Genomic DNA, 22,675 nt, shown 5'->3' with positions numbered 1-22,675 from the left:
TACCTAGAAGTGTTAGCTATCAGTCTCGCTTTTAGCTTGGTTTCACAGTCGCACAAAAACGTGATTACTTTTAGTGTAGAATGCCCTGCTTTAACGTAGTACACAAAACACATCACGCCAAATTTAGGGCATTGTAACGTAATACGAACGGTTGGTCGTAAACAACAAGTTTAACGCCCACAAAAGATAAAGTGAAATACAACAGCAGAGACACTAATTTGTGACACGAACACTGCCGAATAATTTGGCGTGCCCTAAAAAATCATCTCGCGTGCCACTTTTGGCACGCGTGCCAGGGGCTGCCGACCCCTGAATTACATTATGTGGTTGAAACTATTTCGTAAAAAGTAAACATTGCAAAGCCTTGATTTTATTTATGAAAGTACAAAAGTGTTTGTAATTGGGGCTCTTCGTTAGGCTAATACACAATGACAAGCGTTTTTTTTAGTTTTTTAAATAATTTGTAAAAAATCTTAGGATTTGTTGATACCGGTGGTACGTAATAGTACCATCTAAAGCACCGAAGTTAGTTACGACCCTGTTCTTTAACACAAAACTTATGAAAATTATATGAACTGATGTGTTATGGTCTTAAGGATATATCTGTGACGTCACGTTTCGGCGTAACTCTGTAACGTCACGTCCTAAGGTAACTTTTGTGAATATTTTCATAGCCGCTCTAATCAAAATCCTATATCCGCATCTGGGGAACGAACCGGTTGTTAACTAGATGAATTCAGTCGCCGCTAACATGTGCTTCTACAATAGCATTGGCGTAAAATTGATTTACGTTTTATCATTATCAAGTCACAAAGTAACAAACAGATCGTATTATCAAAAGTTTGCCCTAATCGAAATTTGAAAAATTGTTTTCGGTTTGGTTGCTGAATACACGATTTAATCATCTTATTTTTTACTTTTCAACCGTTTTTTTTTATAGAAAGCTACTATAGCAGGGGTGTCCAACTCAAACATGCCGGAGTGCCAATTTTTATCTTATAACTTCTTCCCGTGCCAAAGTTTAACCGAACCAATTCTTTTTATTCATAATAGCGATTTTTTACCAAATATAAAAAGTTTATTTAATCCTAAAAAACTGTGTAGTAGAAATGCGTATCACTACATCAAAGTGTCTCTCGGTGAGCTGACTTTTGTTTCTTCACACCAAGCTATATAATAGTATGTGAATGCTAGCCTCCACATAGTATAATGTTACTAGACCAAAAGTAATTGTTGATTGTCGTGATTGCGGTCATTGTTTTATATTATGAACAAACAATGGCAATGGGCTGTATAACAAACTTGGTATTTTCTGACAATTGGCTAAATAACAAATTGAGCTTTTTTGGCAATTGGCTAAATAACAATTTTAGTATTTTTCGTGGAGGGCTTGCGTGCCACTTTTTATTAGGTCGCGTGCCACATTTGGCACGCGTGCCGCTTGTTGGACAGCCCTGTACTGTAGTCTCTTTTTGTTTATGAATTTACGATATTCATGTGTACCCGAATGGTTATTTCTTGCGTCATGCTGTCCTGTATACGTCAAAAAGAGTAGGACCTTAAGAGTGCTCACTGGTTAAACAGGTTTTATCGCTTATGCGATACCGTGTGAATATATCAATATGTTTTGGCGACAGTGTCAATATGCCAGCGCTTTCACCAACGTATAGCAGATAAGACAAATTGACAACGCAAATCAAACGTATAAACAACAAAATAAAGAAAAAAATATTTAATCATACCCATCTGCAGTCTAAAACGACAAATTGTGGCGTAAAAAAGGTGCAGGATTTGACAACTTGGCCTTTTCCGCTAAGCAAACTCTTACACGCTTCTTGCTAAGGGCTTAATCTAATGTTGACACACCATAAATAGGTTTAGGACACGTGCAGCGCGGCCCTACTTAGTCCCGCTTTAAGCCCCGGAAAGAGTTGAGACCCGTTCTTTTGCGTTGGAAGAATACTTTTGGTCATGGGAAGGTTGAAGTTTGTTTCCCTGATACTTGTTGCAGCGTGTGTCTGTCTCATCCTTTACGTGGCAAAGGTAAGCTAACCTTAATTGTGATTTCGGCAAATCAACGCCCGCCTTTGCGCTTATTTCACTATTTCCTAGTTTAGTGTGCGAGTCTATAATAAGGAATTTTGTTGATGGAAAGTGAAAGAAGAGTATTAGGGCGCGTTGATCCAATAACTGCAAAGTGGGTAAAGTATGTTGCACATATAATTCAACAAACCCCATTAATCTTTAATACTAGTCGAAATGCACTAGGCCTACTATATCTATTCATTCTAAAACGGCCTTGGTATTCATAAGAAGCCTATATTGGTTGATATTGACCTTAACCAATAGTTTAGGGATTGTTTTATATCAGACCAGGGTTCGTTTGGTAGGGGTTATTTTTTCTCTCTAAAGACAATTATGTAATATTACTTTTCTTACATCGAATTGAATTGACAGGTGAATCACATGCAATCTTTAATGCGCCTTTTTTTCTTTAATTGACACAATCGATTATTGGCATTTGGCATAGATATCAAAAAATATTTTACTTTTTTCTTTGTCACCAATGAAATTAAGTACAGGAAGACATTAACATTTGTTTGTCAACAGAGCGATGCGACCTTGTCGAAAAAACGTTCGACCAAAAAAGACAGGAACGCACCCCGGCCACCAGGTGTCGCATACAACAATAAAAAGTACCCCAGCAAGTGTCACGGTACGTTGAGTCTGAGCGTTGCAACGAGTCTGAGCGTTGGAAAAACATTTATGTCTTTAGTTTTGTGGTTTTTCTTGTCAACTTGTAGTTTCTCTTAAGTCAAATAAAGTAGGTAGGAGCTGAATATAGGCTAAACCTATATTTATCCTATAGACTAGGGGTTCTTAAACTGGGGTCCATGGACCCCTTGGGGGTACGTGAACTAGTTTTAGGGGGTCCATGAGAGTCTAATTGAAAGATTTGTGTATATTTAAGAAGTAATCAAATTTTTAAAGAAAAATATTTTAATTACACATAAAACATTTTTGCTCTGAATGTATTCACTCTAACATTTTTTTGGACCGAAAACAGCAGATTTCTAAAGTTCATTTGTGTTGTGACGTAAATTCATGACGCCATCTTTAAAAATTTCTTCCCTAACGTGGTCCATGCGAAGCAAAAAACTTCTTTAGGGGTCCGCGGTAAAAAAAAGTTTAAGAACCCCTGCTATAGACTTATAGAGCAGTGGTCAAGAGAAAAATTGTTTCTAAGATCAATTGTTTTATTTAGGTTGTATTTGTTTTTTTTCGGATGTCAGGTGTCATTTATGTATTGCAATTTTTTCTATTTAAATGCAAAAATGTTTCGAGCTTCACGAAACTTTGGCAGCGTGTTGGCATTTATTCGATAAGTCATGCAAGTCAGCGTGAATAAAAATCGCTTAAATGGAGTCTATGCAAAACTTTAGTGTGCAGCATCTATAATAATAAATCTAGATAAGCAAATGTATGTGTGTTAGCAAGGAGGACACAAAAGATGATATTCATTTCTGCACTGTGTGGCTCTTTTTTGTGTGTGACTCTTTTTAGTTGACCAAGAAAGAAATGTAGCTCTTGGCCTCTGACTGGTTGGCCACTCCTTTTTAGGGTATTATCAGCGCGATCCGATTATATTTCATTGCGTTTCTTGAATTTTGGTTAGTTTAGTCTCAGTAACGACGCCATTTGGTATTAAACGACTGTACTTCTACTACTACCACTACTACTAGGTTTTGTCTCAACTGACTCGTCTTCGTTTCTTGCATGTATCACATTTATTTCAAGTTTGCCGCCTGATGGTGGAAGAGATCAACAAATCGATGAGCGGCGACGGCGCGAAAAAAGAGCTTACGGAAGAGGAGCTGAGAGAGAAAAAGAGGAGGGATAGGAGAAAGAGCAAAGCGGACAAAAAGCGGGAGAAGTAAGCACAGCCTCGTGCCGCGGACAGCTGGACATTTAACTTTGATTCACTTTTTAGCTGTTTGTATCTACGGTATAGGCCTATAAAGCCAGGGCTACCATATGGTAAGACCCAAAAAAATAACCCCGCTGATCTGTGGTGACTTTTATCCGTAATTATTTAATACAAGCTTTCAAGTCAATCTTCTAGGGAAATTCTTTAGTTTAAAAAATTTGAGCTGCCAAAGTTCGGCCTAAGTATAGCATCAATGTTGCGAGTAAAAAACCTTTAGAAATAAAATGAGGAAAAAAGAAGCAGACAGTTTAAAAATATACATATTTCTTTAGGATTACCATTTTTAAGACATTATATGAAAAAAATCACAAATTTTTAAAGCGAACACATAATGTCTACAGCTGTAAACAGTAAAAAGTCTGATATGCGTCAGGCACCAACCTGGTCACATAAAACTCATACAGCGTTATAAGTGTCCTTGTTTTTCAAGCTACAGATTCTTAGGAGTATTGCTAAATGTTAAAACAAACAGGAAAGTAAACTCTCGTTGGAGGGATAGAACCGAAGAATTTTGTGACGTATATATGTACATGATAATAAAAGTACATCTAGTTTAATTGGCTTTTTTGTTGTTTTCGTGTTCAAAGGGCTCTGCCTATCTTGACAGCAATCGAAGATGTGTGCAATACAATGTTGAATTACGTGCCGCAAGAGGAAGATAAGAAAAAGTTTAGGTAATTGATTTGGATAAACCTTTTTTTCCGAATAAACCGGATACAAGCAATTGAATGTAAAAACAAAATGTTAAGTAAACATATTTTGTGTGGAATTGCCAATCCCAAATACCAAGTGATTTCGAATCCTGTGCTTTTTACATAATCAAAATAAAACTAAATTTTTCCTAAATACTGCAAAACCATGTTGGAACTCCCAAAATGAATAAAAAACATGCACATTTTGGGGATAATGGTTGGAGGCAAAGCTCATACAGACGTAGGTAACATTTTGAGAACAATCGGAGCTAATGTGCTGATTTGATAAGAAGGCAAGCGAATACCTGCTACGAACAGGGAGTCGAACCGGAACCGAACCGGAACTTTATGAACCGGTTTTGGGTCAATTTTTTCCGAACCGTAACCGAACCTGAACCAAGATTTTAAGGAGCCGAACCGGAACTGAACCGAATAATTTGAAAGTACCTGAACCTTAACCGAACCCGAACCTGTAAATTAAAGCGGTTCGCTCCTGCATGACGTCACAACTTTTTTACAGAGTCAAGTTACGCCATGTTCGAAATTTTATGAAAAAAATATAAATATTGAATAAAAAAATCGTTCATTTTTTTATTTTTTAGATATTTCAATATTGAGTTGCTGTTTTTTTAATAAGTCACGTAACTGAGATTAAATGACTTACAGTTCAAAGATTATTCTCTACATTTATCGACCCACATTTTAAAATATAACGCAAATTATATTGTATCTGAACCGGAACTTTATGAACCGGTTTTAAAATAACGAAGGTTGAACCGGAGCTGAACCGGAACTTTTAAATTACTCCGACCCGACACCGGAACTGAACCGGATTCTGAAAAAATCCTTGAACCCGAACCGAACCTGAACCGGAAAAGTCAAACGGTTCGACTCCCTGGTTACGAATCCTTGTGAAACAATTCGCTTGCCGCTTTGGTCTTTTTTTAGTTGAGCTGCCGCCAAAAATTGCATCACGAGTGTCGCGTGTGAAAAAAAAACAGTTGCGATATAGGCTACTGATCGGCCTTGTGTTTGCGTTTGCACCCATAGATACATCAAGTCCGACGTCTTAAAGGACACCAAGACCCTGGTTGAATCGCAGATCAAGGGGGATGCAGAATCGGAGCAAATGAAGACGGAGTACGAGAGGTTTCGGCATCCTGAGACGAATCGACTAATGGAAATGGTGAGAATGATAAACAGTTAGACTACCATTGCACGAAGTTGTTATAACTAATGCGTTTCCATTTCGGAATAGCGAACTGCGAGGAAAACACTTCTTTACTGTGTAATAAGTTATCTAAGTTGGCGATAGGATAGGTTTATAGAGGATAAATTTTATTAACAAGTGGCTTACTAACGTTATCTACAAGATATGCCTTGGAAGGAGATTTATATTGGATAGGATATTGAACCAATCTAGGGTAGGAGTAATTGTCGCATGTATTCATATAAAAATGACAAAAGTCTAAATTTGCTGAGGGCGAGTTAGCATTTATATTCACAAAACACACAGCAAAAATCTTTACACAAAAAAATGAAGTACTGACCGAATCCGACAGAAAGTGTACGTTTCAATTTTTACCTTTTATTTTGACAGTGTGACGAAATTATCAATAAACGTGAGAACGAACTGATAAAGTGGAACTCGATGGAAGAAAGTCCGGACTTGTTCGACTATCTGTGCAGAGACAGGTACTTACCAATCAAAAATCATTTGTTTAGTACATTGTCAACTCCTATAGACTCAGATTTTAGCGTGAAGGAGTCCAAAAAACTTTAGCCAGTTACTCCTCTGATCTCAAACCATGCGCGTATATCTTGTAATGAACTAACTAAGATGAATTTAAGCAGCCCCTAGACTAGAGGTTTTTCAGTAATGGGCGTAAAGTTTTTGACCTTATATTTAAATCCGAAAATCAGTAACCTGTTTAGAAACCATGATAGGCAATGGAATAAGAGGTACATTTATGCAATCACACAACAATGAGCAAAGCTGTTACCAGGGATGTCCGAAACGTTATATTTTAAATAGATAGCGATAACTCAATATTTTAGGCGAAAGTTTATGGCCTTTTAATCTAACAATAAATACCGTCATTACCGTTTTGACAAAATAACCAAATTCATAAAGCTGAAACATACAAATAAATGTTTTCCTGTTGTCCAGCTTAAGTTTGCACTCGTGTTAATTAAAAGGTTTATCCTATAATGCACTTTTTAAGAAAACAAAGTAGAAAACAAGCGCTAAATCACAAACTATGGCTGAAACAATAAATTGATTTTGATAAGAATCGTAACGAATACCGCCCTTGTAAGTGACAACTACCACTACAAATTGTCAACGCTTATGGCCTCCACAATTTTTTGACATTCCCAGCGGTAAAAGCAAAATAATTTTCCTACCGTATCGACGGAACATTTTTTCTTGGAACGCATTAAAACTGTCAGAGATAACGTCTCAACGTTACGTCGAAAACAAGGATCAGTTTAAGACACCCGAGGTTATCTCCCGATATAAAGCACAAAAAATGTGCAACTAAACTTTAAATGAAATACATTCAAGGAGATGGCGGGATGGCCTATAAAAAATGGACATAACCAGATAAAAAAAAATTACTGATACAGCGTACCTGTAAAAAAGTATCTTTCTGGGACCTGCATAAACGGACATTGCCTGATAAAAACTAACATTTTTTCTGATACGACTTACCTTTGCCACTGGACATTCCCAGCCTTTCATACGCGTTTTGCGTAAACAGCTTAATCCCCTGTAAGTTGTAACTATTCGTTTTTCCTACTTCTAGGTTGTTTGTGACCGGAGAGGAAGTTTCGGATTCCTGCTTGCAACAGGAAACCATCAAAAACGATCTTTGGACAAACGCTTTCGACGTTATTCTGGAAAAACACCCCGAATTAAAAAATCAGGAATTCTAGCTCAGACTCAAAGTCTTAATCGAAAAAGCTATTCTATTTCTTGTAGTAAAACGTTGTTATATTCCAATGCACTGTTAGGAAATCCCCCCTTATTTATTTGCATTGAAACGGTTTTATTTCGTTTTTGCGTTTCGTAATACGAAATTGGGGTTCTCTGTGAAAATTGTTACATTGAGCAAACTATAGCAATAAAAAGTGTACTGTTGTTGAGTGACTACAAATACAAAAAACGTAAAAACGAGCGGAATGAAAAGCATCACATTGTATCGAGGTAATGTTGTAGTAAGTACCCGACAATAGAAACTATGTCGAGTCGATTCTTTAGCAACGTTGGTGTCGCCCACTCAGTTTCGTTACAGCGAAAACAAAAGAATACCTTACGACAAAGCTCAGCTGGAATTTAACAACAAAACAATGACACCTTTATTTCCAGGTACAACTTAAGACTGAAGTCTACAGTAAAACGTTTTCTGGAATTTTAAAGATAGCTTTTTTAAAAAGGTTTTTAACTTAACGCATTTCAAAAATACAAAATTGAGCTAAGGCGACAAAGATAATAATATTACATCGATATACTGCTATGAATGTTTTATTCCTACGATTGTTGTCACAAAATATATCTCACCCTTCGCCATAATGCCTAAACAGGGTGCACCTGCGTCAACAGCTTATCTAAAATCATCCCGGTGCGGATCAAGCATTTTAGTTTGGGGGCATACAAATTCTTAGATATGATTTTAAAGTACGTCATAACGTGAAGTCATAGAACAAATACCCATCAAAATACTCGCCGCCAGTAAATATAAAGATAATGGCGCGAAGCGCATCACAAACCGCTCGTTATTACCGAACGACCCAAACGTGTCACTAAAAAAAGATATATACGCAGGAATGTGCTTAAAATGAAAAAATAATTGCGTCTTTAGTTAATTTTTTTTATTTCAAATTTGGCTCTAATTAAATTCAAGGCGGTGTTGTTCTTCTTTCAACGGGTCCCATTTTTTACGGTTACACTTTTAAAAGCCCCACCACCTAATAATTGTAAAAATTAAAAGCCATAGCAACGTGTGACGCAAATCATATAGCTTACACAAAGCCAGGTAGGCCATTTATCGCTGATTTCATGGATGGAACACAAAGGAAACCCTATATTGGATATTCAATGGCGCACGGCGTAACCCGAATCAGCAAATTTTGCGAGGTACAACAATATTAAGCCAGCTTTGTCACACAGCCCGTCGGGCGTTGGGCGTGTATCTTGATACTTAGTTGCGATGGTTCAGTGTTTTGTGGAACAAGTGTGTCAAACTTTGTTCGTTTTATGGGTGATACATGTTCGTTGAATCTTCGTGTATATAAGTTTATGTCCTTTGAATCTATACGATAACATACTTTAGGAACTATTTCTGTGACAGCTCTTTTTTTTACAAAGATTTTATAGAAAGGTGATCAAGAGTCATTGGTTGATAAATAACAGCAATTTTGAGATTGAAAAGCTGCAGTTAGATTAGTAGCAAATGTTGCAAATTACCCAAGCGTAAAATTTAAAAATAAAGTAGGAAATTCGAGTTTTTTGAATTAGAGTTTCTGCAAGGAAATTATCAAACAATTTTCAGTAGTAAAAGAGTGTCCCAAATAAATGACAAAATATTTATTCATTTTATTTGCAAACCTTTCTTTTATCGTTTATTTGGGCCTCTCTTTTTCTACTGAAGATTGTGAACAGATCTGTGTTTAGTGTTCCCATCAAACAATTATATGATAAATAGCAAGCTGTACTGAAATCAGGTAATACATTTAACACGCAACAACATGTGTTTGACAATTTTAAAAGATTGAAAACAAACTTCGAATTATATCTGCATCGCATATTATTAAGAGTCATATTTAAGATAAGACATCGAAGTGCACAAAAAAAAAATAAAGTACATCAAGTCAAAGGAGTTCTGCTCTTCTTGTCAAGTTCAGGACAAAACGAATTCAGTTAATTAACGGTCAAATTGCCTTTGCAGGCCATCGAGACAAAACAGTTGCTTACCAAAGTGCCCAAAAGTATCTCGTTCTTATATTCGTGGGTCAGTTCAACCACGTGATCAGCTTGCGCGTGTTACGCCATAAAGGTCGCGGTTCGCTGCGCATGGAACCCACGGGCTTGTTTATGTCCCAAACCTCTACAATAGTATCCCGGGCAGCGGGGTTTCGGCCCTTTGGGTTAAGAACACAACCTTTGTTTTGTGGCGTTTGCACCTGGGTGTGGTGCAACAGACAGTAAAGCTCTATTTCTGGGGGTTGTGGGTAAGTTTGGGGGCTTTCATAAGTGTGGTGCAAACCGAAAAGTTGTTACCTATATAAGAAAATTCGATTGCACTTTATTTGCAAGGTTGCTTGTGGCTATACCGATATACGTTCAGCGATGGAGTTCAAATTGGATTGACTTTACCTTTTTAAGCCCAGAAAACTAGCAAGGTATATTTGATTGTACAGTTGAAAGAACAGATAGTGTAATTTTGAAATAAATTTGAAAAGTGTTTTTTATGAAGTTTAAGTTTAAACGGATTTACAGATAGAAAACATCACCTTACGATACGTATAGAGTTAGCCGGCACTGCTGAATCAGCAGAATAGAAACGGTTAAAATGCGGCAACGCACAGAGGGTCGACATTTCCAAAATGAGAAACAAGATGTTTTGTCAAATTGGCAACGAAGTCTTCTTTCAGTCGCGCGTATCCCCGTGAAATTGAACTTGAAAAGCGTCCTGTCGTGCAATGCGAACCAAAAGTCGACGCCCCAAACCCAAAACTGCTCAAAAATACGCTTTGAGCTATCCAGCGACGTTTTGTTAAAGAATGTTGGTGCCAAACTAAAACTCACCGTTGGGCAAAGACGATTGCTTTGATTTGTCCCGCCTCGAAAAAAAGTAATGTTCACAGGTTTTACAGCGACGCTAAATGAATATATAAGCCCACGGTATGTAAAAAATTGTGCTTAAAAGTTCCAAATACGACCTCATTCGTTTGTTTTTAGAACATGTGCTTTAAAAGGACAACAGCGTAAATTATACCCCTGTTGGCTGTTGGTAAAAAAGGATACGACGGAAAATGATTAAGAAAAGTCGCGAAAAAAATACTAAGGCTTTACAAGCGAATACGTCATACTCTCAAAACTATTGCTAGAGGCCACACCAACCGTTTTTTCGTAAACATATTTATCCAACAAAAAGCTTTTGGTACGTAATGCATATTACCAAAACAGAGAAACCAAAAGCTATACGTGTCGCACTGTCGCTATATGTACTGCTGAAGGTGTAATTGCCGCTTTTCTATTGCGTCGATGATCTTAAATCAGATGAAAGCCGGTTTGGTTGAAGTGATGTTGCTGTTCGCCTAAAGGTTACCAGACAATCAACACCATCGTAAGTTTGAAAACAGCGTGCACTGCTGCGCGTGATCGCTGTTCAGTCCGCTAAGTGAAAATGCGACTTGGAAAATCTCGGTTAAATTAAAGTTAATGAATGTGGCGCGGCAATTTCTCCCCAGTCGACCTTGTTATGGTGTCATTTCGCCGTTTTGCTCTTTCGGTGTATAATATCGAGAATAGGCTGAAGTACATAACATACAGTGAGACAAAAGCAGGGTGAACAAGTAGTTTTGAAGAGAAGTTATCGTAACAAAGAATTCTAGTAAAACACCCTGTGTGTTATGATGTGTGACTGTGATAAAAAGAAAGTTGTTTTTTATAGCACAGTTTTGCACTTGAAATTCTTTATAATTAACATCCTCCCACAAGATTTGGACGTCGGATATCTTTGTTCTGGTGATTGTTTACAAGCGTTAAGTAGTTTAATTATTTGTTTATATGACGTTTAGAACCACAAATCGACATCCGTGTAGAAAATCGTTGGAATGCTATAAATATATGCAGAAGAGTATCTGGACGTTTCCTCAACAATTACTGCAATTAGGCGCTTAACTGCGACATACATTACAGTATATCCACAGGGCCAACATGTTACTGCACGCAACCCTGAAGGTAGCGGGTTTGAAATGGTTGCGTGCCAAAGCAACACGAAAGAATGATTAAGATTGGTTAAATTTAAACTTGTTTATGCTAAAGTCCTACGTTTTGATCGCCTAAAGCATCGCTTTGATACTTAGGCTACGCTTAGTATTAGGGTTGCTAATATAAAAGACTAATAAAGGCTGTTGTACGAATACTATCAACAAATCCGCTCAGAATAAAAAAGCAGTTGCTTTACTGGCAAATGCAAAATAAATGGTCAGGGGAATCTGATTTTGAGGCGTACCACAGATTCTATAACTTGGTGATTAACCTGAAGACAAAACAATTAAAACCGTAACAGCGTATTTTTTTTGTTTGTCACAAAATGGCCCTATATATATACATATCTTTAATTCCTTTAAAAAGCAATACGATTGAATTTGCAAACGTCATTTTCTTTTTTTGTATTTTTTCTATTTACTAAAGGAAAAAAACGAGTTTCTAGAATGGACAATTTTCTTTTATCGTTCTGCTAGTGTAGATAAAATTTTGCTTTTGCTTTCCATTGCAAGCTATGATTTATTTTTCGAAAAAAAGAATGATGCAACGATTACTGGCCTGCGTACTTCTAGTTGGCGTTATCTCAAAAGGTGGGTAATCATTTTCGTTAACTTTTGTAATATTGTAAAAAAAAGATGCAGAATTTATCCAGGTTAACATAGTACGAATTTGGATATAATTGAGAAGTATCAAAGTTAATAACAAAAAAGTAACCGCAATAATAATACTCTGAAATGTATTAGTTTGTTTATTGAATCGCGTACTTTGTTTAAATGTTTAATTTCATATAGCAAAGTCTTGCCTGGAATTTTGTGTTTTTAGTAGTTGCGAACTGCAACATTGAGTGACATAAAAAAAGCTGGCTTAGTTCGCACTTTGGCTTTTAACAGGAATGGTTGTTTTTCAGCCGCCGCCGATCCGCCAAACTTGTATTGGGCGATGGACAAAATCGAGGCAAACACTCTGAATCCAAATATTGGAAATCAATCGTACTGGAGTGCCAATCTTTCGCCCATTACTGGATCGAGTAAGAATGCACACGTTTATACGAACCTTTTTCCGAATAAGGCAGTGCTTCTTAAACTGTTTTAATTTTGTTCACCCCTAGCATATATCTCTAGACTTCATTCACCCTTGTCTCATGATATGATAAAACTATCTCGTCTGCATATAACAGCACAAAATGACTTAGGTTGTTTCGATTTTTGTTAAGATCAACTCAAGTTAAGTTTTACCATTGCAAATCTACAATTTCTCGAGTCCAGAAATATAAAGTTACAAAAGCACAAAACACAGTCACAAAATTTTTGTACTTAAAATATTTTTGTACTTAAAAATACAGTTCAATAGTGGATTTACTTCAGAGCTATCATCCATTTCTGACGGTTCACCCTTATTCACCCCTTTTGGTTGGTTCACTCCTGCAAAAATTTTATTCACCCTGGGGTGAACCATTCACCAGTTTAAGAAACAATGGAATAATGTATCTTTGAATAGTTATTTAGAAGTGACATAAATAAAAAAAAGAGTGAAATAAAAAAATGCCGCAACTTTTTAGGTTGCCATGTAAGTTTGTTCGATATATATCACGATGCACTAAACTAAACCATACAAAACATTATAAAGCTCTCGGTCAACTGTATAAAACCTGGTGTAACAATGGATTGTAAACGACGCCATAACAGTAACAGTGTAGTAGCACAATTAATTGTTTAGGAATTTAAAGTTGGATTTAAACACTTTTTGTTTCTGCATTTCTTTAGGGGTGGCAACTGGTGTGGATGGCCACGCACTGATCCTGGACCAGACGCAGATTAGTGTCGGTTATACGAGCAAGATCAAACAGACATGTCTCTTTCTACCACAGAACTGTGAAGGAGGTATGTTACATTGTAGCCTAACCAGGGATGCACAGTTAGACTCGGAACTAGGGACTCCTTTAAAAGTCATAAGTTTGACTAGCGCATGAGTAGTAGTAAATTCTGACTCGTAAAGGAACACCATATGGCGACTTGTTTTCCACCAACTTCCGTGCCTGAATAGGTATTATAACAACCCTATATGCGTGGATTGCTGTATATCGACTAATTTAATTTAAACAGCTTTATGAATAAGCGGCATACACGGCTGCAAAGTTGGAGCCGTTCTCGGGTTCAATGCTAAAAAAATATTTGAATCAGGACTCGACTTATTTTCTCGGCCAAAGTCAGATCCCGAAGTCTGAAGCTTTTTATATAAATGAAATTGCTGCCAAAGCAATGAATCCACATGGATATATGTGATCTAGCCCTCCTGAGGAAGTACTGACAACGATTGTGGCACAGTCAAAATAATACATGGGTGCCATTCGGAAGGGCAATTACCGAAAGGCAATGCAATGTTAGAAAATTTTAGTCTGCTAAGGTTCAAACTCACGATGCATCCTGTTCGTACATAAAACTTCATGTAAGAGGATTAACAGCCGGATCTAAGTTGTGTCTAATGTAATAAATAGCCTACATACAAACACGTCACTATACATTTATAGACAAGTGTGTATACAACTGCGATATAGCCCTTCAACAGCACACAAATTGTATTACACCGGAAGTTTATTATTGAAAAAGGAATTATAATTTACGATTTTTCAAGATTATTGACTGAAACGAAACTTCGTTTATTTGCATGAAAACCTTGTTAGACAAAGTTCCATTTTATTTGAAACCGGCAATTTATTTTAAAACTTCACTTCACTTTTACTTTAATTTTTTTTCACGCTTTTCTATTATTTTTTTATTATTTTAGTTTTTCCTCGTTTCACCTTTATTAGTCGGATTAATAAACTCAGAATGTCATTTAAAAAAAATCTAGACGTAGCGGTATTTTAGAATGCCGGCAAATCGAAACGGTTCAAGGGTATTTGTTTATGGGACCATATAATTAGATGACGTCACAAAGTTACGTCTAAACGTGACGTCATAAAGAAGTAACATTAAGCAAGCCACGGTAAACTGCAGTTTAGAAAGAATCACGGCATTAGACTATGGTCACATTGAAACTGAAGGAAAAGACTCTCGAAAAGCGTGATAAACTTTTTTTTCATAAATTGGCTAAAACAATCTATAGAAACATAATTTCGATTCGCAAACCGTGAAAAATGTTTTAATCTACGTATAGTCAATATACGCTAAAAAAATGCAGTTTTAAAGTGGCATGATGGCGGAGTGGCTTCTCGACCGAAAAATCGCACGACGCAACAATTTCAACGAGCATTTTCGCACCCCAGTTTTTGACTTTTAACAACTCTTTTTGACTTTTAGCAACAGCATTCAACAAAGTTTTAGTGATGGAAAGGGGGGAATTAAATCATAAAATTCCGTTTTACTCGTGTATGTAGGAACTTACGGGCATTTTTTAGTCTCTGCTGCTACATTTATAAGCCGCCTCTCGTTAGTCGTGCGTTTATCGAAAATGTCATCGCGCCTTCACGTGCTAAATCACTGTAACGTCCTGGAGTAGCTTTGAATAGGAAGCGACGATGTATTGGCGTGGTTTGTGGAAGTGTGATATATTTAGGCGGATATCTTAAGCGAAACGGTTTCAATTCGAGATAATGTAGCTTGTCTGCTTCCCTGGTCAAACGATTTCTGGCCGGAAAATTTCGATGAGACCTTTTAGAAAAAGACTCGTGGCTACTACTACATGTAATGGCCTGCGTTTTGTGTTTTAATAAATACTGAATACGCAATGTATTATTTTGTGTGGCGTAACGAACGAGTAAACTAGAATAAAAACGAACAGACTATTATTCGGAAATTTGTATGATTGGGTTCTTTGTTACCCTAAAATTACTCAATTAATTATACGGTGTCACGTGAAACAAATTTTTAACAAGATCCTATTGAAATATGTATATCGCGTAATATAAGATGTGTATCACACGTTCACATTTTCACACGTTAAAAAATCGTAATGCAACGAAAGGAGGCTTACACTGTAACTTTAGCTGGTTGAGCATACTTTAATTCGGAATTTCTGCAAAATTTTGAAACAAATTCGTCTAGAAATGTGAACATTTTGCCAACTGGGATCGCGTGAGTTTGCAAAAAATAATCGCTAGAAAAAAAAAGGTTGGGAACCACTGCTCTTTTAAATTTCGTTCCGGATGAAAAAAAAACTTATAAAAAATCTCTGCCTACTTCTATAAGACTGTGAATTCTCAGGCGGTCTCACCATTGCGATGTGGATCAAGGTTCAGAAATGGACCAATCTGATCGCCAGCTTTTTTTGGACCGGAGGGGAAATCTACAACTACCCGGGCGTCACAATTTATCCGGACCTGCACGATCACGCAAGCATGAGCGTCACAGTTCTCCTGGCTAATAGTAAGTCAGTAACTTAAGTGACCTTGAATCATTGACATACCTTTACTTGGAATTAAAGTAGGCCAATATTATTATTGAAAATAAAATATAATTCGATGAGATCCGTTGTTCTTCATGAAGTGGTACGCGTGGCAGTACAGAGCGTCAAAGTGTTACGAGATCGTAAAAAGGTTAAAAACCCCTGTTTTAAATAAACGGATTTATATTTTTTGAACAGAAGACACGTCCTTATAGCTTGACTTTTTCTATGACAATGACTTCGACTTAGATTAACTTGCTGTTTGTTTCTAAAAACCTAGCTTAAAGTAGTTGCTTTTGCTCATGCTCTGAGTCAAGCAATTTGTTTCCACTATCGTTAAACCTTTTTATAAATTCAGTCGTTGGAAGACGGCCTAAACTTATTGTGCTCTATTGTGCCTAAATTTCAAAGGCGCCCAAATTTTTAAATTAAAACTAAAATAAATAAATAAAATATATGACCTGTCCATTTGTGTCGAAATCGTTACAAATTTTGTTTCACAATCCAGTCGTAATAATTGACGAAAAATCGAAACACAAAAACATTAGGCCTAAATGGCAACGATTTTTCCACAAACCTGCAGTTTCTTGCCAACGCAAATTATTGAAATGTATCTTGTACGTTTTTTGCAGAAGACAAGTACGTGGCGGGAATAAGCCGAGACCTGATTGGTACAAACACGTGGGCACACTTTACCACTACCTGGTCGGAAAGTGGTGGAATTCGAGTAAGAAAATCTCATTACTACGTTTTCTCGCACCCACTTCCTCTTAGATTTAGAAGTGTAGGCCAACAGTAGGCTTACAGTTATTCCACAGCGTTGGCTTGGAAGAAGAGGTAGCATTGAATGGCCACCACGCTCACCTGACCTGACAATGGATTGTTTTGGGGAGGGGGGGGGGGATGTTGTGAAAATGAGAAGAACCCCCAAACAATAAATTTACTTTTAGACCCAAACCCTACTTTTTTACTTTTATAACTGTAAGCCTACTTTCGGCCCACTCTGTATATGTTTCTAGCAGGCATAATTTCATTCTGAAGGAGGCGATTCTTGAAAACAAAACCTATTACAAAATGAGCTATTTCGATAAATTTCTGATGAATTAGCCATTTTTGTATTTGTTTGTTCAATAGGTTTAGAATCTAATCGCGTTTAGGCTACTATAAATAAAAAGTGCTATACTGTACGAAATTTCCCCTAAAAATGTTAGTGAAACGTTTGCAGTTTCCACTCTTTTTTAATAAACTTGTTTTAGATATTTTTATGTCCTTCGTGGTTCTGTTTGAAACGTTTGCAATAACACCCCTACAGAACTGCTGGGCACACGAGCGTTTAGGCTTTTAGGCTATTTTTGATGCATGAATTTGTTAAGAAAGACAGCAGATAACAAAAAGAAGGGTTCACTGTAGGCAATTTTATGTCAAAAGAAACAGAATAATAGCAACACCTTCAAATGCAGTTATTTAACGTAGGAGTTTTGTCACCTTTTACACCACCACAACCAGGAAAGATCCGGGAGTTTTGTTTGGAGGGAGCGTTTAAAGATTTTTTTGTCAGAGATGGTGTGATTAAGTTACGCGAAGACGTCATAAACATAACGTGACATTTAATCGTAACGTCAAAAAGAAGAGACCTTAAGTACACCACATAGTCTGTTTATAAGTTTTAGTTTAAAGAGCTGTTACTTGAATGCAAAAGCTATACATTACGAAGAAAAATTTCTGGGTCCGCCCCTATAACCATAAGCTTGTTTTAATTTGCTCTCGGGAATTTCTGGCCAATTTCGATTCATCGCAAGACAAGCAAAGTTTTAAAATTACTGCTGTTCCAGTTATACCCAGGGCTGGGGAGCCGGAGCTGGAGCCCGGAGCCCGGAGCTAAGCATTTTCTATTGAGCCAGAGCTTTTTTTTTTTGTGGAGCTGGAGCCGGGGCCGGAGCCCTTTTTATTATTTTTGTGAAGCTGGAGCCATTTTTCAATTTGTGGTGCTAAAGCTAAGAAATTATATTTTGTTCCATCTCCAATGTTAGTTAGCCAAAAGCAATTTTTCAAACTTGCCATTGAATAAGTGACTGGTGGCACCGGAGCTAGAGCCGGAGTCATTGGGTGTGTGTTTGATGGCTCCGGAGCTGGAGCCGGAGCTGGGGCCAAATGATTAAGTTTCACGACTCCGAAGCTGGAGCCGGAGCCATTTAATAATTGGCTGATGGCTCCGGAGCTGGAGCCGGAGCTAATGCTATTTTACGGTGGCTCCCCAGCCCTGGTTATACCGTTTCAATTCGTATAATCTCTGCAGCAACAAACAAAATAGTAACAACTTCTCGTGCCCTATTAATACAACTTTATTAATATGGCTCGACAGATTTACGTAAACGGCACGGAAGCTACGTACACTCGGATGCCGAGCAGCAGCACAAGTTCGGTAATGGGTGGAAGCTTCAGGATTTCAATGAACCTGGGAAAGCCCGAAGTCAGCTTCTACCTGGATGAGCTCAAGGTCTGGTACCGCCCTCTCTCACCCGACGAAGTGACACAAGCAATGCAAACGGGCGGAGGTAAAGAAAAAACCTGTTTGTGTAATGTTACCCTAACTTGTCAAAAATGTTTGGTCCCTTACACACCAGTTGTTTCAAGAACAGCACGTTTCGTATAATTTGTTATTCATAAGTAAGATTTGTTATGCCCTCTCAAACTAAAATCCTAAATAAGGCTATATTCAAATATCCTTCCTAGAACCGGCTATATAAAAAAATGGCCAGTGACAAATTTTAATTGGACAACGCTGCGCCATGTCAAATAGAATTAACCACTGGATATATATAATACATTAAATCTTACTTTCAAGGTTCAGTTGGCACTATCAGCACTGAATCGCCAACGACGGCAGTTGCCAGTACCACAATGTCAACGACAACCCCAGCAACCGCTACTACCACACTGGCAGTGACAACTGCGACAGCTGCCACAACTACCGTCTTACCGACAACCACTGCGGCACCGACGACATCGGAAGCTACAACTGTGACAACAGCAAGTACTAGCGCTGCAACAACAACCTTGGCGACTGATGCAGCATCCACGGCAGCTACAGAACAGACCTCAAGTACGCCAGTGTCTACCACTGTGACCACCACCGTAAAAACCACAACTAGAGAACCTCCTCCTATTAATCCTCCAGTGGTCGTCCCAACAACAAGGACCACAACCACGACGGCGGCAGCAACGAGTAAGTTAGATTTTAAAAATATTTTCTCAATGTTCATCCGTATGAAATGATTTCTTGACTATACGTCGGGCAAAACATAATACTTTTGTTTTGTAGTTGTCTAGAAAATGAAATTTCGTTAAGAGGTCAATAAATTTGAACCAAGGAATGTTACATATATTTTCCTTGTCAAAAAAGGCTTATCAAAATAGTTTGTGTTTCGTTAATCCGTATTGCTTCATTGGTAGTCCGTATTGCTCCGACCTATATAGTCTCCACGTAATCTAGCCTGATATTTACATAAAATTTAACTATGAAACGAGAGTTATTTAAACTAACCTAACGATTTGTTTCACAGGCACCACAATTTCAATTGCTGAATCTACAGAAGCTGCACCTCAAGGTAATTTGGAATAGCAAACGCCAGCGGCATGTTAAACATAGCTAGCTGTGGTACAATAAAATGCCTTCGTATAGCTTAAAGCTTAAACAGGGGTATAGAATCTGCTGCACGACCCGCAACAATTTACATTAGGTTTGCAAGTTACGACGTATTTAAATTCAACTTCCCTGCGGTGTTTTGTGCTTTTGAAAACATAGTAGGCTAGAATTTTTTTTTTACCAATCCAGATAGTTGTGAATATTCCTTTAAAATAAAAGTGCTTTACAGTGAAACTTGAAATTTTAGTCCTGGCATCGTAAATCCTAACATTGTTAACTTTTTTACCTTTGCCTACCGGTTAGCTTTGTCTCCTTTTTTACGTTTATAAGTATCCTTTTTTACATTGATATGATGTACATTGCCAATTTAAACTTTGCAAATATGTCTAAATAAACTATCATCAATTAACATACTTTTTTGATGGTACCCTTTTTAAACAATAATCGTGTACTTCTCGCCGAACACTCGACTGCTTTTCGTAGAATGCTTTTCGAACCATATTCTCTTTTGAATCCACTTTTTCGAACTCGCCCAGTCGAGTCCACATCTTTTTAAGCAGCTAAACCTAGATCTTGTGTAAACACAAGTACGTTAACCGCCTTGCTTTCGCTGAGCATGTTTTCGGCCTTTCTCTTTAGACTTCTGGACCACAGAGACAATCATCGCAGTATCTGTGGGGGCTTCTGTGGCTTTCTTGGCCCTCGTAATCGCCTGTTGTGTTTGCTGTTGCCTAGCAGCTAAACGAAGGGAAAAGGAGGAAGAAAATGAAGAGCAGCCCCGCTCGAGACCCGTTCGAGTTTAAACGGAATTCTAGCTTTTTTGTTATGTTTTTTGTTTGAAAAAAGTACTAAAAAGTAATACTTTAACTTAAAAACTGCTGGGCGCCGGTCTAGAATCCTATCACATTTATTTTAACAGAAACGAAATGAGCTGTCAAAGTTGAAATCACAAGTAAAGCATAAATAAGTAAGGATAACCTACTTAACCCACCCAAACCCAAACGCCAACTCTCACCCTAACCCAAACATTGTTAGCAATACAAACCCAGGAAAAAATGTTGCGGGATTCTAGACCAGCGCCAAATATTATTCCATGCTATTGTAACGTGAAGCATTTTACAGCTTAATTTTTAATTGCAGAATCTTTTTAAATCGACTCTTCCCTGTCTACTATCTTTTCAGCATTCTTTATATTTTTTGCCTTTTGCCTTCAGCTATATATTTCTCTCAGAAGGTGTGTTTTACACAGTTCCATTTTCATGGATTTGAAATAACTTAAATAAGCGCATAAATACTGTGTATAGAGTTTGATATTTAGCTGCAGTCGTAGATTTTCTACGTTTACTGTGGCATGCTAAACTTGAAACTTCTCTGCACGATATCTTGTCGTAGATGTTATTTTGGTTGAACATGGGGGCAGAATGGTATGTAAGTTTGTATTTAGAAAGTATTTTTAGAAATATAAAATTGTTTCTTTGTATGTTTGTACGACACTTAAACAGTGTTTTTTAAGTTTGATTATTTTTTAAAACACAGGTTCCAAAATATATTAACAAGCAATTAATGCGAATAGTTGCGTTGTGCCTGTTCCGATATTTCAAGTTCTTAAAAAATAGAATGGGTTTAGTTGACGTACCGATTTCTGCTTTTTAAACACATATCTTATTCTTAATAACTGTACGTTTTCAAACTCCTCCTTATAGACGTTTTAGGTGTATAGTTAAAGTGACATGTCCAAAAGACAATAAAATAATAGATACCGAAATCCGAATCAATTTATCACCCTCAAAACTCGGAAGAAATGTATATACGACCACGATTTGGTTTTTGCTTTAAAGATGAACTTGTAGCACTTTAAAACACCGCTAAACTCCGAACCTTTGCGCCATGTTTCCTTGTACACTCGTGAGATAAATCCCGTTTTCCCCAAAGTGCAAACAACGCCCCTTTCAGCATTTGAAGTTGAAGTGCCTGAAGCTACGAGGACCCGAAATCACTTCAAATTAAGTTCGCAATTATGTTCATTTACGCCTAACCCCGGGTCAGTACACACCCTATGTGGTCCGTGAGTCGGCAAACAATCAAAGGAGCCAAGTAAACTTCTAATGTGCGGTTAGAGGAAAACTATTTAGTGTCGCAAAAAGGTTGTGAGTAAACTGGTGTCCTGCATTTTTAGAGTCAAAACTTGTTGCACCGAAAGTAGCAACAACTGTAGAATCAGGAATAAGAAAACCTCACAAACGTTATTTTTCTAAAACTGAAAGTTAAAATCTGATCAAAACTAACGTCTTTGCCCGGCTGTGCTTAACAACGACAGAAACTAAAGCTCAAATATAGGTAAGATTCCGTTGTAAATTTGAGATGACGTTCCAAATTCACATCGTAACCGTGACGTCATGAAACCGTAAACAACTTCCTGTTTCAAGTCAAACACCTGCGTCAGTGTGCAATTAAGTAGATGTCTCTATAAAACTTGGCAGAAATGTCTTTTTGATAAAAGTCGGTATCCAAACGGCGCTGTTACATGGAAAATGTACAACAAATAGATTTTCTGGAAGTGCGTTACCTTGTATCGTATATTCAAGGGGGAAAGTGGAATAATTTTCCTTCCGAAAAGGTGAGAATTTTCAGACATGACTCCTAAGCTTGGTCATAAAAGGATAAGTAAAACAAGAATCCATATGAAACCGGAGGTTATCGTGCAATGTAGTGCACAAATATGCAACTGAAATCTTAGTTGAAATACATTTCGTAAGATAATGGAGTGCCTGGTGTAAACGGACATGGTCTGGTAAAAAGTATTTTTTTGTAGAACCTTTTTTTACCAGTGCGGCCTTTTCTGCAAAAAGTATTTTTTGTTGGCCCCGTTCCGGCTTACTTTAACTACTGTATAACTAGGGCTTTTACAATCTCAATGTTGCGTTCTTAAAAATACCAATATTGCAACAAACGATAAGAAAAGGTTAAAA

At 37.4% G+C, this 22,675-nt stretch overlaps 2 protein-coding genes across 2 annotated transcripts; both read left to right on the top strand.

The window, feature by feature from the left end:
* Positions 1 to 1,971: 1,971 nt before the first annotated feature.
* LOC146136774 (uncharacterized) lies at positions 1,972 to 7,617 on the top strand. Its single transcript, XM_083396250.1, has 7 exons — positions 1,972 to 2,043; positions 2,578 to 2,716; positions 3,799 to 3,934; positions 4,576 to 4,662; positions 5,731 to 5,866; positions 6,281 to 6,375; positions 7,488 to 7,617. The coding sequence occupies exons 1-7, from the start codon at positions 1,972 to 1,974 to the stop codon at positions 7,615 to 7,617; spliced, it is 795 nt and encodes a 264-aa protein (XP_083252376.1).
* Positions 7,618 to 11,765: 4,148 nt separating this feature from the next.
* LOC146136773 (uncharacterized) lies at positions 11,766 to 21,464 on the top strand. Its single transcript, XM_083395439.1, has 9 exons — positions 11,766 to 12,267; positions 12,585 to 12,704; positions 13,441 to 13,557; positions 15,880 to 16,041; positions 16,693 to 16,787; positions 18,423 to 18,615; positions 18,906 to 19,286; positions 19,624 to 19,668; positions 20,346 to 21,464. The coding sequence occupies exons 1-9, from the start codon at positions 12,192 to 12,194 to the stop codon at positions 20,507 to 20,509; spliced, it is 1,353 nt and encodes a 450-aa protein (XP_083251565.1). The 5' UTR covers positions 11,766 to 12,191; the 3' UTR covers positions 20,510 to 21,464.
* The last annotated feature ends 1,211 nt before the right edge of the window (positions 21,465 to 22,675 follow it).

The sequence above is a fragment of the Ascidiella aspersa genome, chromosome 8 (assembly GCF_963924565.1).
Source record: "Ascidiella aspersa chromosome 8, kaAscAspe10.2, whole genome shotgun sequence".
Lineage (NCBI taxonomy): Eukaryota > Metazoa > Chordata > Ascidiacea > Phlebobranchia > Ascidiidae > Ascidiella > Ascidiella aspersa.
This window is presented reverse-complemented; position numbering and strand designations above follow the sequence as displayed.